We start from the raw sequence: 20,046 nt of genomic DNA, 5'->3' as shown, positions 1-20,046 counted from the left end.
ATCCTTGTTAAAGAACCTCAGAACCTGGTTAAACACAACATCTGTGCAGCTTTTCCGCGTTGCTGCAGATAAAGTGAAGATTGCCATGATGATCGCCAACATTCGTCACGGATAGGCACATCAAGAAGAAGATCTCTTTCTAGTTGACAAAGTCTGTCCAATAATGTTGAATTTATCGACCACGTGACTTTTCTACTGCCACCGATTTGATAAAACCCGATTGGAAAGAGATGCATACCCTAAATCCAAACATTTTTCTTTGTCATTTCGAACCCACGATTCGCTCTCCACCAACCATCTAGCTGCCGTTTGCAGTGTATCAATTGATGACCCTTCTAAGAACATCCAAAAAGGTTACGCATGGCATGCGACGGCGGAATCAATTATTGGCTATCTATGCCAATCCTACTATTAGATGGACAGATGATCTGATCTGAAACGGACTGCCGGGAAAAATTGGCTACAAGTAGCGTACAACAAAAAACAATGGAAAGGAAGGCTTAAATAGGCTTATGTTCAGATGTGGACGTGAATGGCTAGACGAAGAAGAAGAAGAAGAGATATCCATTCACGGGAGTAAATCCATTTACACATATTCATGGGAGTAAACCCGTTCACACACGTTCACGGGAGTAAACTCATTCGCACACATTCACGGAAGTAAACCCCTCTTATCTTTCTCTGTACTATCAGTCTTAGCAGTTCATATCGCTGTTCCCTCATTACGTGGCCCCGATATTGTAACTTTCTTATTTTTATTGTGTTTATTATTTTGTATTATTAGCCCATTTCTCGCAATACTTCCATGTTAGTTTTCTTCTGTGTCCATGCTATTCTAAGCATCCTCCTGTAACAACACAGTTCAAATGACAGTAGTTTATTTATGTGTTCTTGCTTCAATGTCCAGCTTTCAAGTCCATATTGCAGTATCTCAGAGCTCTTAACCTCCGTTCTAATCTAACGTCTTTGTTGCAGATAATTGTTTTCATTTTGACGCATTTCTTGCTATTTCTATCTTGGCCCTTATTTCTGTTGTTTGATCATTATTGTCTGAAATCCAGGTTCCTAGGTATTTGTATTTATTAACCCTTTCTATCGGTACATTTCCCAAATGTATGTTTGCTTGTATATTTGTTTTATATGTTATTATCATGTATTTGGTCTTTTTTTTTATTCATTCTTAGTCCATATTTTTCACAAAACTGTTTGTTTTCTTTAGCAGTAATTGGAGTTGTTTAGTAGAGCTTGCCATAATCACGGTGTCATCTGCATATTTTAAGTTGTTAATAGATCTTCCGTTAAGTATTATTCCTTCACTTTGAGGTAGTAATGCTTCTTCAAAAATTGTTTCATTATATACATTAAAGAGTAATAGAGACATAATACATCCCTGCCTAACTCCACTCCTGATTTCAATTTCTGGACTGGGTACGAGCTCTTTAATTCCAGTAAAGGTTTGCTATTATTCGTAAGTCCTTTTGTCAATGTTTTTTGTCTTTAGAATTTGGACTAATTTTTCATGTCTTACTCTGTCAAATGCTTTCTTAAAATCAACGTAACAAACATGTATATCCAAATTCATAGCCATGCATCTTTGAGGTAACACTCAAAATCATTTATTCATTCGCAACTCATTTTAATTGCGCAGTAATTATTTAAATAATTTTACAAAATATTTTTAAAAAATCCACAAGGAAAAGAAAGAATTTCCCGTAGTTGGCTGTATACCATTAATCACAAGAAATTTTATTGGAAAAAAATCCTTTGTAAAAGGTATAAAAACTTTTATTAAAATCCCTTTAAGAGCTGCATCACAATCACAGCAGAACGCTTTCGATTTTTTTAAAAATTATCATCAGTGTTATAATAAACCTAAAAGTAAGTATAACAGTTTTAATAAATACAGAGTTAATATTTCAATTTTGACTAAATAGGGTTAAATCAAGTTGGCTATACTTACAGGTTGAGTGCTAGCTGAGTCACCAAAGAAATACCAGGGTAAAAACCCTTTAAATGGTGTGTAGTTATATTAAAAGTGTATATTTGTTTAAAATTTGTTTAAGTTGTAAAAAAATTTAAATTTAAAAATAGGATGGATATAATAAAATATAGAATGTAATGTATTGGCCATGTAATTATAAACCCCACTCGCGACGCTCAATTGCTAATTGTATTGCTAATTATCGCATTATATTTCAGTTAGTTTACAGGTAAAAGAATTAACCAAATGTGTTTGATATGTAGTCAATTAAAGATTTGTTTTGGGCTTATAAGTGTTTTTGTACCAAACATCTCATAGAATTATTCCCTTAGGTAAGGTATGAACCTTCCCATCACGTGGGATGTAAATTGAGTTGAAGTCTTTGCATTCCAACAATTTGATGGCAGCTGAATGAAAGTTAAATGATGCTTCTGAAAGGTGTCAAAAACAAACTGACAATGTGAGATGATGTTTTGTATAATCAATGTCACATTGTCAGATTGTTTTGACCCCACGCGTGGGGGGTTTTGACCCCACGCGTGGCCACGTCATGGGAAGGTTCATACCTTACCTAAGTGCATAATTCTTTATTTATTATAGCCATTCTATGGACTTTTAAACAAATATGCACTTTTAATATAACTACATACTATTCAAAGAGTTTTCACCCTGGTATTACTTTGGTGGCTCAGCTAGCATTCAACCTGTAAGTATAGTCAACTTGCTTTAACCCTAGTCAAAATTTAAATATCAACTTTGTATCCATTAAAACGTTTATACTTACTTTTAGGTAACACTGATGGATTTTGTAAGGAAATCGAAAACGTTCTGTTAGCCTTTAAAGGGATTTTAATAAAAGTTTTTATAGCTTTTACAAAGGATTTTTTCCAATAAAATTTTTAAAAACTATATTTTTGAAATTATTTAAAAAGTACGTATAGGATGTATTACGTCAGTTGGTAGTTTAGTTTAGATTTCTTTCCTAGGTGGCACTAGGAGTTTCGCCCCGGACAATCTGCGTTTCCGCTTGACGTGTCATTCTAACCTTTTATTAAATTACAAATAAAGAATGGCTCGTCAAATAGGAAAACATATTTTTAAAAGTTTTTTGTAATATAATTTTGAACAGTCTTTAAAAGTATTTCAATAACAACATTTGCGGTTGTCTAATTATTGATCTATTAATTATATATTTTATACAACTATCTAGAACAGTGATACTCAACCTGCGGCCCGCGGGCCGCATGCGGCCCTCTGGCGTTTTTCATGCGGCCCGAAGGCTCACTAAAGGGCCCCGTAAACTATCGAATTATTTGATGGTGTGCCGATATGTTTAAGGCGTGTTTGTGAGTGAGGCAGACAATTTGATGACTTTAATTGGGAAATTATATTGAAATTTTTAAGAACTCTGAGATTAAAGAGCAGGTATTATTAACTTTTGATAATAAATAATTATTAAAGTTAAAGTTAAAACGAATACTCATTTAAAAAATATTCAACGCTTATTTACTGCATTGGAACGACCCATTTAGTAATCACAAGAAAAATCCAATTCCAGATTAACAAAAAATATAAAGTCATTGTAACCTTGAAACCCTGTATATTAAAATTTTCAAGATTTGTTTGCCCATTTGAAAAGAGCACAAAAAACTGAGTTTACAGGTTCACTTAAATTTTGTGCTCAGAAAATTTAATGACTTTAATTTTGGCATTAAATATACTGAAACTCTAAGGCAAGCTGCACGCTCACGAAACATGAAACGTAAAACATGAAACATGAAACGTAAAACACGTGTCATGAAAATAAAACACGGCTAAACAAATCTTGAAGTCCGCCTACCAATGAAACGAGTGTGATTTATGCTCATAAAACATTTTTATTTTCGGAGAGTTTCATAAATGGCCGGACGTTTATTTATTTAGCAGTGTTTTATTTCCATGAAACGTGATTTACGTTTCATGTTTCTTTGATGTGCGGCCTGCCTAAGAGTAAAAAGCAGGTTTTTAAAGCACTTGGAAAAATAAATTATTAAAGTTAATGAATACATACTCATTTTAAAAATAATCCATACTTATTTATTATATTGGAACAACCCACTTACTTATCATTAGAAAAAGCCAGGTTCGGATTAACAAGAAAATAAAAAATAATTATGAGCTTGAAATAACACCCTGTATATGATAATTTTAAAAAACCGTTTGCACATTTGGGAGGAGCACAAAAAACTAAGTTTAATTGCCAGCTTAAATTTTTTGTGCAGACAATTTAAGGACATTAATTTCGAAACAATTACATATTTATATCGAAATTTTTGTTGAGTTCTTAAAAATTTCGACGTACATAATTTCAAAATTAATTGAAGTCATTAAATTGTCTACGCAAAAAATGGAGGTGAACTATTAAACTTAGTTTTTGTGCACTTTTCGGATGTGCAAACGAGTTTTGAAAATTTCAATATACAGGGTGTTGTTTCAAGATCACAATCACTTTATATTTTTTTGTTAACCTGGACCTGGATTTTTGTTGTGATTAGTAGTAAGTGGGTCATTCAAATGTAGTAACTAAGTACAATTGATTATTGTTAAAATCAGAATTTATTCATTAAATTCAATAATTTATTATTAAAAGTGCTTTAAAAACCTGGTTTTTAATCTCAGAGTTCTTAAAATTTTCAATATATTTCATTTCAAAATTAAAAAGATTAAATTTTCTGCACAAAAATTAAAGCAAACCTATAAACTCAGTTTTTGTGCTCTTTTCAAATATTCAAACGGGTTTTGAGAATTTCAATATACAGGATGTTATATCAAAGTCAAAATCAATTTAAGTGTAATTTTTTTAATCCGGACCTGGATTTTTCCTCCGATTAGTAGTTGGGTGGTTTGGCTTCTAAATATAACATATGTGGACCATATATCAAAAAAATATACAACGTAGTTATAAAGTATGGGTCCAGAAATAAATGGGCAAATTCGATAAAACCGGTTATAAATCGATAAAACCGGTAACTCGGTTATAAAAATCGATGGGGCAATAAATGTAGAATATCTAGCACCATCTCAGTGACCTCTATTCGCCATTTAAGTATTTCCGTGTCCCAATGAAACACCCTGTATACTACTTCATTCATGCGGCCCGCAAGGTGTGGCAGTAGCTAGTATGTGGACCAGGAGAAAAAAAGGTTGAGTATCGCTGATCTAGAATGTAAACGTGGATCAGTTTTAGGGCACCATTCAGTTTACTGCCCCTGAAATTTTGCTAGGAAAAGAACCTACAAAAAAATGTGACGTTTATTCACTTGGAATAACTTTTTGGCAAATGAAAACGCGCCAAACTCCTTATGAAGATTATGATAACATTGAGTGTGTAATATATAAGGTAAGATAAGAAATATAAAGTTTAAGTTATTTTATAGTATATTAAAGTATAAGTGGATATTGAGGTCTGTAAAACACGCTCGTTTTTTTGAGGAGTGCTCGAAATAGAGCAAGTGTTTTAAAAACCAGTCATCCACTAATACTTTACGATATTTTTTTATTGGTACAATTCGAAATCATGTAGTATTACTACAAAAAATTGAAATAAGAGCTAATAATGTAAAATGGTTGAATTTGGTGATGTAGATCAGTATACCTTTCGTTGTTATGGAAATGAGAAAACAAAAATTAATTTGCAATCTGTCACATAATATTAATTGTTACTACTGGTTGTATATTGCTTAAAAATGAGTTCTAACATTAATTACTTAAATCGTAGAGCAGAATCGTGGTTAATACCGCAAAAATCGTAAGATCCAGATTTTTATCTTAAGATCCATTAAATGGATGGAAGAGCAAAAGGTAACAAATACAGATGAAAGAGTTGTGCTTGCTTACCTCCAAAAAATGTCGGAACAGTACAAAGTACAAGCCGTCGACTGTGTGGGCGATCCATTCGAAATTACAAAGTATGATGAGGATAAACAAAGGGGTCGATTTAAAATCATTTGTGAATAGGCGAGCAGCAGCAACCCCTAAAATTACGTTATATCGACCACGAAAATCGACTTTAAGGTGAATGACCAATTTTAGTCATTCTTTATGTTTTCGAGGTCACTGAATCCGAATATGAAGTTTATTTTTTTCTAGAATTGGTGGAACATGTTCAAAAATCAAATTTTATGCAAAAATGGGAAAAATAAATTTTGATGATTTTTCAACTTCGCTACATCAAAAAAAAAAATGAAATCACGTTCTTTTGAGTTTAATTCGCTACAACCCTGTTCTATTTTAATAATTTTTCTGAAATTTTTATAGTAGATACCCAGCAAACAGGTTTGAGCCCAGTTACGTGATGATTACGTTAAATTTACGGCAAATTTCAACGAGTACGTAACTCGGTGATTTATGACGGGAAAAAACGTATTTCAGTGCCAGATCATTCACCTATATATTAGGGCTTCCTTTATACATGTTTGACATTAGAATAATATAAAATCATAATGACGAATATGGTACATGTTTTTTTATAATAGGTGTGAATTTACATCGCAAGGTACGTTTATTTCACGTAATAATCACGAAACAGAAATAACTTCCTTTGGTTAAATTTTGAGAAATATTTTGGAAAACAAAATTTTACAACGGTGTTGGTTAAATACGTATCGCTTGAATTTTACTCACTGTATTTTATGGACGTCGAAAAATTAGATGTATTTCACGTAAAAGTAATGTAAATAATACCAATATTTAAACAAAAAGTTTATGATTTCGCTTTTAAAATCATTTAGCATAACTATTTCAATCCAACCTTGATTTGACGCTATTTTTGCTATTTTTTTCTTTAAAAATATCACAGGAACTAAAATGATGTTGAGTCTAATTTTCAAATCGCGCGCGGTGATGACGTACTACCAAGCCTTTCTCCTCCTTTAAATACTATCACGTGACCACGGTACATGATTTACATAGTTGGTTCGAAAACTAAATTAATCGATTTATCGAATAATAGATACGTTTCGATAGGATTATTTTTTTTACGTTATTCTGGTATTGAAATAGATTTTTAGTAAGACCAATCAGTTAATAGTAGAAGAAATTTAAAAACAAAAAGAAAATACGTAATACTAATTTAAAGTAAGTAGAATAGTTTAACTGTAATTTAAAAATAATCGATTTTTAAAATCGATGATCATAACCTGTAATATCAGCTTCTCACATTTCTCACAACAAAAATTGAAAGTGAAACGTGAACAGCTTGCTTTATTTCCTTCGTTTTATTTTAGGCTGGTTTATTTATAATAATGTCTTTCGTATTAACGTTTACCTCACTGCTCGTGGGTTGAAGTGCCGATGATGCAATTGTGTCCTCCTAGAAATAAAAAGTGACCTGTGTTGTGTTTTATGTTGGCAAATTTTTTAATGTGTCTTTAGGTCGGTATCATTTTTGGTTCATTATATTGTATAATAATTATACAAGACAAATGTTTTAAAGTCTCTAAATTCTACTAAATAAATACATTGTTAAATACTTTATATTATGCTTGTTTTATTTATATCATATGAGGATAATAATTACGTGATTCATAAGTTAATTAAGGTCGAATTATTTACGTGAACCGAGGACGTATCTTTCACGTGAATACTAATATATACATTCCCTAAAAGATACGTTAATCAACACGTATTTGCAACGTGAATTTCCCGAAACATTTTATTGCTATTTAAGGTAAATAACACGTCTATTGAAGACGAGTTATTCACGTAATTTAAAGACGTATTTTCAATGTGACATTCCAACCAAATTTTCACGTGAAATTCACGTAAGCAATTTACGTATATTAGTGACAAATGTACTCAAAATTCACGTAATTAACACGTCGGTCTGTTTGCTGGGTATATACCTATCCCTCACCTTTCTTAAGACTTGTCTTAAGACCTGTTTCAATCTTTCTGTCTTATTATAATAAAAGTTACGAATTGTTTAAAGTAAAAGGTGCAGGTTCCTAAATTGCAAAGTTTATTCGCAAAAGTTGAGAGACAAAATTTGAAATTGAGCTTTTTAATCAAGTTTATGTTAAAATATAGAGTACAAAGAATAAAATGTTTTATAGAAAAAAACATGGTGCAACTTTTAATTTTAAGAAAAACGTGATTTCATTTTTTTTTATATTTAGGGTAAAATTACGATTTTGACGATGTTCCCCGATCTAAATTTCAAAATAAAACTCATTTTCGTTTTCAGCACTATCAAAAACATAAAGTAAGACAAAAATGAACCATTCACCACACCGTGGTCAGTATCTTGAGAAATAAGCGTGTTTTGTAGAAATGCCACTCGTCTATAAAGTCACATAACTTTTTTTTTATTGCATATTTTGACTTGAAATTTTCCAGAAAGCTTCTTCATGGCTCATTTTTAATTGCTGTTTTATTTAAAATTATAGTCACACAACTTTTTTAACACGTTGAGACGTCAAATTTCCGTTGATGTAATGTGACACAACGTCTATAGACGTTTCATTTTCCCTACCCTACTTTGCAAAATACATATAGTGTAACAACACGTGCTTATACGTTTGACGCACTGTTCTTCAACGTGTTAAGTAAACATGAAACTAACGAAATCTGACGACAAAATTGAAAATTAACAACTTCTTTTCTAATTTGTTTAAGGTACATTCCATGTCAAATCACTCAGGTAAAAAATTTTGGATCTCCGATTTGTCTGAAAATTGGTATATAGCTTCTACGGGACGTAAAAATAAGATATTTAAGGTCAAAAAATCTTCTTCTTCTTTTTTTCTCAAAATGTTATTTTATGCGATTTTACAGTGATTTGGTGTTTATTTAAACAAATTTGCATTTTCTGTCGTAAAGTATCAATGAAAAACATAATATTTTAATAGAAAGGACTCAAAAATATCATTATATGGCATTATAACAAGTTATTTTTAATCAAAACAAGTTTTTGATCAAATTTTATTGTGTAAAAAACGTTAAAATACCGTTTTTTACATTTTCCTCCATTCCCAAAATACATCATCATCGATTTGGCTGAAAATTTGCCCACAGATAGCCAAAAGATAGGACTTTAAGTGGTTAGAAGGATTTGAATTATATTACAATATCAAAAAAGTTACATGCAGTAATACCAGACTCAAAAGTATATATTAGTCCAGTCGGGATAGCATTTGACCTTGAATGCCGAGCTGCCCAAAATTTTATTTTTCTGATCTTTAGGGGAGTCAATAGTAGCCTAAATTTAAAATCACTAATAAATTCCTCCGTTACGTTAGCCGCCATCTTGATTTTAAAGGTGAACCTGTTTTGCTCAATATCTCCGCCATTTTTAACTTTTCAACAAAAATGGTAGGAACTGAAATTGTTCCAAATAAACCGTATTTACAATTATTATAATTTATTTTTAATAATTTTTGTCGTGAGGTCGATATTTTCGATTTAATTTTACGTACAGTAGACGCCTATATTTTTGACTATAATATTGCATGTAACTTTTTTGGTATTGTAATATAATTCAAATCCTTCTCACCACTTAAAGTCCTATGTTTTGTCTATCTGTGAGCAAATTTTCAGCCAAATTGATTATGATGTATTTTGGGAATGGAGAGAAATGTAAAAAACGGTATTTTAACGTTTTCTACACTATAAAATTTGATCAAAATCTTATTTTGAAACAAAGTAACTTGTTATAATGCCATATAATGACATTTTTTAGTCCCTTCTATTAAAATATTATGTTTTCCATTGATACTTTACGATAAAAAATGCAAATTTGTATAAATAAACACCAAATCACTGTAAAATCGCATAAAATAATATTTTGAGAAAAAAAGAAGGAGAAGATTTTTTGACCTTAAATATCTTATTTTTACGTCCCGCAGAAGCTATATACCAATTTTCAGACAAATCTGAGGTCCAAAATTTTTTTTGCTACAAAATTGAGTGATTTGAAATGGAATGACCCTTAAACATATCGGACAAATCTCATTGTTATCTAAATTCTTCAAAGATGACAAAATAAAATTTTCAAAAGGAAATATTTACAGCGACAAAAGATATAGCGAGGTAAATATGAAAAATCATCAAAATCTATTTTTCGCATTTTTGCATAAAATTTGATTTTTGAACATGTTCCACATAATATAATATTGTTGTATGTACTTATGTTATGAAATAAGAAATTTATTACTATGAATCAGCAAACAATCACAAACAAGTCTGGCTAATTGGCTCTGCCAAAGCCATTTTTCAAAAAAAAACATGTTTCACCTATTCTAGATAAAAATATACTTCATATTCGGATTCAGCGACCTCGAAAATATAAAGAATGATCAAAATTTGCCATTTACCTATCACGGTCGCTATTTCGAGTTCTAAGCCTCAAATTAGGGGTGTGCCGCTCGCCTAGAAAGTGAAGGCAATTCACTGACATTCGCATTCATTAAGGCAATTAGCAAGAATGACGTAGCCAAGAACCCGTATGTATTCAAGGAAGACGGTTTGTGGTTTTTCACAGGAAGTTTTTCACAGATGCACCGGACATTACGTATTTATTTTTAATGGTGGTAACCATTTGCGGTATCTTTACATTCATTTAATTTAAAAGATTTTCAAATATGAATAAAGCTTTTGAAATATTTGTTAATAATGTTTTATTAAAATTTTATCTATTTGACTTTACAAGGTATGTAAGTATAGATTGGGAGTTGGATGTGCTGTATATATTCAGGATCACCAAGAATCCTTGATGTTCAAATTAGATAAACAATGCTCCATATACTCTGCAAAAATGTTCGCGGTTTATCAAGCTCTAGAATGGGCTGTCAACAAAAAAATTTCTAACAAGCAAGTTGTAATTATGTCAGATTCAAAGTCCTCGTTATCAGCTCTAGAAAACTCACGTAAACATTTATTTAAAAATAGCCTTGTCAAAATTTTAGAAAATCAACTAAAGCTACTGAAAAAACAGACTTCTCTAACTTTCGTCTGGGTAAAGGGACACATTGGTATTTCCGGTAACATGAAAGCAGATTTTTTTTTTGCTAAAGAGGCAATCTTAAAAGGATCGGAAATAACTTGGCTAGATAGAAGCGATCTAACAGCTACTCACAAGAAAAATCTGAAAGAAAATTGGGATATTGAGTGGTACGCTTTCTGCAATCGAAGCAACAATCTCTACACCAAAATTCATCCTATTTTACCTACTGAGCCTTTTGCGCTCAGAAGTTATCCCAATAGAAATATATATTCCATGTTTATTAGATCAAAAAAAACGTCAAAATAACTGTCAAAGTGTGGACACGAATTTTTATTCTCCGCAGTTTAATAGTTTGATTTTAACGATACAAACGAGCAGTTCTCGGTGTATTGTGTGTTATTGTGTTAATTAGTGTTCCTTTTGTTAATTTTCTTTATTGTTTATAATAGGTAGGTTAGGTAAGTGATTAAAAAAAATATATAATGGATGAGACCTCGGGTGGCACTTCGCCACCCGAAAATAAGGACGCAGAGGAGGATAGGTATGTAAATAATTTTATAGATTTAAATAATAGATATAGAACCGAGGATAAAGGTCCATATTTTGTATATATTGAGAGTACTGATAAGCATTTGGGAAGAATTTTCCCAATCCGGATTGGTCACGTTTTGTTGACTGACAATTATATAAAATCCGATGTTCTTGATATCAAATCGATTGGTCTTAATCGCGTTAAAGTTATTTTTAAGTCTTATGAAAAAGCTAATTATCTAGTTAACAATAAAATTATGTCTAATAATAACTTAGTAGCGTATATACCCAAATTTTTTACACACAAGAAAGGTGTGTTGAGGAATATTGACACATACTTTTCTGAGGAATATTTAAAAAATGCCATAATATCTAATAAAGAGGTGGTTCAAGTTCAACGCATGAAACGAAAGGTAACAGATAAAGACGGGAATATTTCATATGTAAACAGACAAATGGTTATTGTTCAATTTGTAGGAAATGAACTTCCTCAAAATATAACAATTAATTTATGCAATTTCTCTGTAGAACCATATATATTCCCCGTTGTTCAATGTTTTAATTGCCTGCGATATGGGCATTCTGCCAAGCAATGTAAAACCAAATCTACTCACTGTCGAAACTGTTCTAGCCTAAATCATACTTCAGACTCTTCTTGCGAAAAATTCTGCATTTATTGCCAAAATAATGAGCACTGCTCTACATCCAGAGATTGTCCAGTATATAAGAAACAAAAAAATATCAAACAACTCATGGCCAGGGAAAATATTACATTTAAAGAAGCTGAAAGATTGCATGATAATCCATCTTATGCCAAGATTTCTACAAATAATAGATTTTCTGTTCTTAATAATTCCACTAATTTTCCCTCTCTGCCACTCCCCAGTACGTCCCAAACTCCAAATTCTAGCTTTTTGCTACGTAAACCCATTGTTCGAAATACTTCACCCAAAAGACAAGTGAAAAAACGTAAGCCATCTGCTCCGGAGTCTCCACCTATTTCTCCGTCTCTGCCTACTTCTTCCCATTTTCAATCAAAAAAAACCAAATCTTCACATAATCCCATCATACCAAATCCTCACAGAGATGACTTTATCCAATATAAGGAAAAACTAACAAGTCAGATAATAACCGTAGTTAAACACGTAGTTAATTCAGATTCATCCGAAACAAATTACAATTTAGAAGAAAATATTAGAAATATGATCTCCTCTATATTAAGTCCTTCAAATCTAATTCCAGAAATCGATATTGAATCTTGTTCTGATGATTCAATCCACTAATAAGATAAGTACACCCAATAGTAAAAACATTAAAGTTATCCAATGGAATATTCGTTCTTTCTCTAAAAACCATCCAAGTTTATTAAATTTTTTACACAATGATCCTGTAGATATTATAGCTTTATCAGAAACCTTCAAAAAACCAAACCATTCTTTTAAACTAAAAGGGTATAAGATTATCCGACAGGATCGTGCAAATGGCTTTGGTGGTGTTGCCATTGCAGTTCGCCAAGACATTAAATTTATAAATTTTCCTATTACTTTTGCATATAAAAAAGATTTAGAACTTTGCGCAGTTAAATTTCCGTCCTTAAATATCATACTAGTATCGGTGTATAAACCACCTAAATTAAATGTTTCTAAATCAGATTGGTCAAATATCTTTCGGCAATTTAATTCTCCTGTTATTTTCTGTGGCGATTTTAACAGCCATCATACACTTTGGGGATCTCATATTAATAAAGCTTGTGGTAATCAATTAGTAGAAGCCTTAGATGACAATAACTATGTTGTTCTCAATAATGGTAAACCAACTAGAATTTCTCGTCCAGAAGAGCTACCTTCGGCAGTAGACATTACATTTTGCTCTGCTAGTTTGGCTAGTGATTGTTGTGTATGGGATGTCGTACCAGATGCGTTAGGTTCAGATCATTGCTTAATCAAATTTGAAATTATTAGGGATAGAGTTATAATAAATAAAAATCCAGCATCTAAATGGAATGATAAATTAGCTGATTGGTCTGCATACTCCACTATACTGGAAAATTCGTTAATTAGTACAAACCAAAATCTAAACTCCAATCTACTAAGCTTCTCTATTTTTATGGAAAAGGTCTCAGAGGCAGCATCCGCAACTATTCCCCTAAAAAGAGCAAGACAACAAGTAACTCAACGTCCAATATGGTGGGATACCGAATGCTATGATATGTTTCGTCGCAGAAAAGAAGCCCTGAACCAGTATAAACGTGTCTCAAACTATACAAACTATTGTCAATATCAAAATGTAGCTAGTCAAACTAAATTACTATTTTCTAAAAAAGCTCGAGATAGCTGGATATCTTTCATAAGCAATATTAATAAAAACACGCACCCTACTAAAATTTGGCAATTTATAAAAAAAATATCAAACAAAGACTCAACGGGATCGGACAGTATATCAGCTGATATGGTGGACGATTTTTTTGAGTTTTTTATTCCCAAATTTGCATCAAATAAAATCGACTTCAGTAAATTCAATAGTAATGTAGCATGCAATGAATCATTTTATATGCCTATCAGTTTGGAGGAATTACGATTAGCAATCAAACAATCTAAAAGTACAGCACCGGGATTTGATAGCATTACATATAAAATGATTGAATACTTGCCTGAAATTGCTAAAGGAATTCTTTTAAATATTTTTAATAGTTGGTGGTTGCAAGGATTATATGAAAAAAGTTTAAAAAAAACTGTAATTTGCTTACTTGCTAAACCCAACAAAAATTTAAGTCTACCTAACTCTTACAGACCAATTTCATTAATATCATGCATTACAAAAACATTTGAGAGAATTATCAAATTAAGAATGGAACTGCATTTTGAAAGTAATTGTTTATTACCTATTAATCAGTTTGGATATCGCAGAGGCAAAGGCACCTCTGAAGCATTAGCTCAATTAGTTTCCGACATTCAGAATGCACTTTCCGTTAATCTTATAACGGCATGCTTGTTTTTAGATATTAAAGAGGCTTATGATACTCTGGATATTGATATTTTAACTGTTCAGCTCATAAAATACGGTCTAAATTATAAATTCGCACAAAGAATCACAGATTTGTATAGGGACAGAGAAGTTTTCATTCGAGATTCAGAAAATCACATTTACGGCCCTCGATTATTATCAGTCGGAATTCCGCAAGGTTCAGTCCTAAGTCCAGTACTTTTTAATATCTATACTGCAGAATTGCATGACATGTTAAATGAAACAAATAATACAATTAAAATTATTCAGTATGCAGACGATTTCTGTATATACAGCAGCCGTAAATCATATAATGAGTGTTTATGCGATTTGGAACTGATAATGCAATGTATAAAAAGATGGTCTATGGCTTTTAATTTCACGTTATCCCCTGAAAAATCTAGCATCACCTTTTTCACTAGACATAGGTTAAGTTCCCCTACCAGTATAAATTTAAGTAATGTTGATATAAATGTATCCTCTCACCATAAGTGTCTGGGCGTGGTTTTGGACAAAAAACTAACCTGGACACTCCATGTGAATCACATTATCAACAAATGCGAAAAAGGTTTAAACATGCTTCGTTGCATATGTAAAGCTAGATGGGGTGCCGACCCAAAGATAGCATTAATGTTCTATAAATCGTATATTCGGTCAATCATTGATTATGGATGCTTTTTATATGGTTCATCGTCAAAATCTAATTTATCAAAAATCGATCATATTCAGTATAAGGCAATACGTATATGTATTAGTGCGTTTAAGTCAACGCCATGTGCTGCAATTCTAGCAGAAGCGCAGGAACCTCCTCTAAACCTTAGAAGAGAATTCTTGTCTAATAAGTTTCTATTAAAGACCAGGACTTTAGACTCACATAAATTATTAAGTAAAATTAACAGTCTCACTGAATATAACTTAACAAATTCTTATTGGAGAATTAAAACTTCTCCCCCTCTTACAGATGCTTATCTAGAAACTAACAACTTTAGCATTAACACTAAACAAATATTACCCATATATAACCTTTCTATTGAGGAAATCGCAATATTTCCAAAGATCATAAAACCTACATATAGAAACTTACCATGCCAAAACAATAAAATTATAAAATTAATCTTATCTGAATTTTCTAATTATAAATACATCTATACAGATGGTTCAAAAACATGTAATAGTGTAGGTAGCGCTTATTATGTTTCTAATATAAAAAGTGGTAATTCTTTTAGACTACCTAAATGTACATCTATCTTCACTGCCGAACTTTATGCTATTGAAAGAGCCCTAACTTACGCGGTTGAACAGAACTTTGGAGACACGGTTATACTATCAGATTCTTTATCTGCTCTTGAGGCAATATCACAACCAATAACCAAAAAACACAACAATGAGTTGTTATGCCATATTAGAAAGACAATCGCTCGATTTAAAAATAATAGTAGTGACTTGGTCTTTATCTGGGTAAAAGGACATGCTGGAATCAAAGAAAATGAGATAGTGGATGAAATGGCAAAGAATTCGGCAACTTTAAATGAAATAGTAGATTTAACAATCTCCAGCGATTACATTCCAGAATTGCATAAAAAATTAAGAAAGAAATGGGAAACTATTTGGCTTAAGTTTGTACAAACTTCGAGGAATCCATACACTTACATATACCCACAACTTCCGCAAAATATCCCACATATATTTGATTATCACGTTACTCGGTTTTATTCCACATCCCTAAGTCGCTTAAGATTAAACCATGGCAATTTTCCTGCACATTTAGCTAAAATAGGAATGCGTATCAACTCTCTCTGTTCATGTGATAACTACTCTACTGCAGATTTAAATCATATAATCTTTAATTGTGAACTTAATAAAAACCATACGAAAGCACTAATTGCTAGACTTCAGGAGCGGAATGTAAATTTACCGCTGAATATTTCACATCTACTAAGCTTCAATACCAAAACTATTAATGATATTATCATACAATTTCTTAAAGATTCTAAAATAAAAATTTAATATGACATCTTCAATCTTCAACTTTCAAATATATGTGGCAAAAAGTTTATCTAATGCCATCCCCTCTTTGTGAACACACACACATGTTTATTAGATGTCTCTTTAATCATGCCACTGTCAAGACATACCTCTATCGATTTAACCTATCCTAATCGGATCTTTGCGATTGCAATGGATATGTTGATGACATTAATCATTGGTTGTTTGAATGCAAACATAATGATGATGCAGTTAAGTATTTGATGAACAATCTGATTCAAGAACAAATACCTTTCCCACAAAATAATGCTTCTCTTTTATATTTGTCTCGTCGAAATTCTAAGATTAAACAAATCATCTGGGAGTTTTTAAAAAGGACTAAGAGGAAAATTTAACTTGCACTGAATAAAGTCCGGTTGAATATGTTTAGCAATAATTATTGTTTGTTTTATGTTTATACTTTTGTAATATTGTCTCCCTGTGAAATTTTATTAAGTAAATTTTACAGGGAGGTAATAAGAATAAAATTGTATAAAAATTTATATTGAAAAAATTAAAAAATAAATAATAAAAAAAATAATATGTATACAAAAAATTAAAAAAAAAACAAGAAAAAAGAAAACAAAAAAAATAACAAAAAATATTAAAAAACAAAAAAAAATATAAATAAAAAAATATAATAAATTATAAAATAAAAAAGAGAAAGAGATTAAAAACACAAAGAAGGTCTAAACCTCCGCGGTGTCGAACCTGAGCCTTAGCGCTGTGTTAAAAAAAACTTATATATTTATTAGTATTAAGTATTAGCATTTAGTTTTTTTGTCAATTTCATTATTTGTAAATTAATTTAAGTTGGTTAGGGCCATGAATAAAGGGTATACCTGCCGGTCAATTTAATGTTTCCACCCCCCTTTTTGGTTTTTTTTTTGCTTTTTATTGATTGCAGTATCTACCTATGTATGTATGTGCGTGAATAAGTATTATATGTGCGCATATGTACGTAATCTTATTATATTTGGAATATTGTAGCAAACAGTAATTTAGTATCTATCGTGGCTGAATGGATCAAGTAATCCAAAGCCAATAAGGAAAGAAAAAAAAGGTGTGTAAGTACTCCTGTCAGGTCAGATCAATGGTTGTTCGAACGCTAATCAACAATGATCACTATCAAATATTTAATTACTGTCACAACTGTCAATGTCAACTTTGGTTGGGTTGCTGAAAACATAATTGATCATAATTATGAGATTAGTTAATCAATTAACATAATAATTATTAACATAATTGATTAACTAATTTCATAATTGTAATCAATCATTATGTTTTCAGCAACCCAATAAAAGTTGACATTGACAGTTGTGACAGTAATTAAATATTTGATAATGATCATTTTTGATTAGCGTTCGAACAACCGGCCCTCTGTTGATGTTCATATGGTAACTTTAAAACCTAAACTAAAAATGTATTGGCTGTGAGTTTCGGCGGTAGCGCCGATAGCGCCGCTAGCGGTTTGAAACTTGTTCTTTTCTGATAAAATTGGTGTATGTGATATATTATACAAAACGAGAAAAATAGATATTTATCTAGAAAAACACAAATTATGAACTGAAATATTATTGTAACCTGATTACTGAACTAATACACAAAATTAATAGTAAAAGTAATTATGTTTTTTTATTTTATTCATTATAATTTTAATATTTAATATATAAATTCGTGCGACTGGATGACTGCTTGCGCAAGAGGCCATTGAGAAAAAGAAGAAGTTTACGTGAAATTTAGAGGTTACCTCTGTTTTTATTGGCTGTGGGTTTCGTCGGTAGCGCTCTCTCGCAGTTTGAAACTTGTATTTTTCTGATAAAATTGTCAAATTTATTACACAAAACTGCCACTAACAGCGCTGGTGAAAACTCAAATCCCTTCTACTCGTCGGCTCACAGCGAATAGGTACCTACCTATTGTATTGATGTTTATGTATATTCTGACTTCTGATCTGGAAGACGAAAGTTTACTATATAATTGTAGGTTATTTCCAATAAAGTATTATAAGTTATGTTATGGAAACAACTTTTTCAATTATTACATTTAATTTTTTGTAGGTTGTCAAATGTAATTTACGTCCAGATTTAAAGGAACCTGTAGACAGTTTTTCGAAATTATATCAACAGTGTTGGGACCAAAATCCTAATAACAGGCCAAATGTTGCGAATGTATTAAAAATGTTAAGGTGTTAATTATTGATATACTTATACTTTTATTTTGGTTAGTTTAATTCTTATGTAAATTAGCATATTTTGTAATATTGATATTGATTATTTTTATATTATCTTTTTATACAATTTTTAAACGTTAACGGAATAAATCGATTGTTTAAAAACACTCTTTTTTTTCTATGGCTTATATGGATGAAAAGAGAATAACTTAGATATCTGTTGGTTTTTGTTGGTTTTCTATACACATGAGTCCCATATCTTCTTCTTATGGTGCTGTACGCTATACAGCTATTCTGCTTTTCTTATTATTGTATTGATATCAAGTATGTCGCACCAGTTTCTTATATATCTGAACTATGAGTATCGTTTGCGACCTGGTCCACTCCGACCTTAAATTTTTCCCATTAAAATTATTTTTAAAATATATTTGTTGCCTATTAAAATATGGTCTAGATACGGGACCTTTCGCTGTTTAACGATGTTTACAAGTTCTGTGTGAGTAATAGTTGTTAAAATCTCTTCATTTGTAATATGGTCGGCCAATGGAATTTTAAGCAACCTTCTGTAATACCACATTTCGAAAGCTTTGATATGGTTTAGCGATCTTACTTTATGTTATCAGTCCTCGATACCGTTCACTATTATTGGCCATAAGTTACATTTTAGGACGCGAATACGGAGATCCAAAGGAGTTTGGGTAGATCCAAAGGAAGTTATTAAAATTGGTAAAAGTATTTCTAGCTATTGCTACTCGTATTTTTACGTTTTCATCGCAGACCCATTTAATGTTTAAGGTAACTCAAAGATCTTTAAATTTCTCAACTATATCTTCAGTTGGTTGCTTATTTTCCTCTGTGCTTGTATGTGGCATTGGTTGCTGCTTATTTTTAATTTGTTTTTGCGATTTTATTGTTGAGACCGTATTCCTCTCCCACTGTTTTAATAGTATTTACTATCTCTTGTAATTTTTCTGTGTTATTACAATTCTGTTATCTGCTATGACAATTGTATCATCGGCATATAGCAAATTATTTATGGGAATTCCATTTATTATGAGACCTTTTTCATTCAGGTGTGCAAGTTGAAAGATCTTTTCTACGTAAATGTTAAACATCAGAGCGTAGAGGATACATCCTTAACTCACGCCTTTATTTAGTTCTACTTGTTGTGTATATAGACTGTTGGAGATCCTTAATTCTTTTTTGATTCCAGTGCACCTGTTTGATTTTCCTCATATATTTTCCATGAAGTCAAATTTCACTTAACGCCTGTATCAACACATTATGTCCTACATTGTCAAAAGTTTTTGGTAATCTATAAAGCAAACAAAGGCATCCCTTCTCTGGCCGTAA

At 31.4% G+C, this 20,046-nt stretch overlaps 1 protein-coding gene across 1 annotated transcript in view; it reads left to right on the top strand.

Annotated features, from left to right (window-relative positions):
• LOC114328880 (serine/threonine-protein kinase mos) overlaps positions 1–18,820 on the top strand; it is a 45,331-nt gene extending 26,511 nt beyond the window's left edge. Inside the window, exon 3 of the mRNA XM_050655378.1 lies at positions 18,581–18,820. Coding sequence (XP_050511335.1) covers positions 18,581–18,715 — 135 coding nt within the window. The 3' untranslated portion in view covers positions 18,716–18,820. The remainder of the gene's footprint in view (positions 1–18,580) is intronic.
• The last annotated feature ends 1,226 nt before the right edge of the window (positions 18,821–20,046 follow it).

Source organism: Diabrotica virgifera, chromosome 7 (genome assembly GCF_917563875.1).
Source record: "Diabrotica virgifera virgifera chromosome 7, PGI_DIABVI_V3a".
NCBI lineage: Eukaryota > Metazoa > Arthropoda > Insecta > Coleoptera > Chrysomelidae > Diabrotica > Diabrotica virgifera.
The sequence above is the reverse complement of the archived record's forward strand: the minus strand, read 5'-3'. Positions and strand labels throughout refer to the sequence as shown.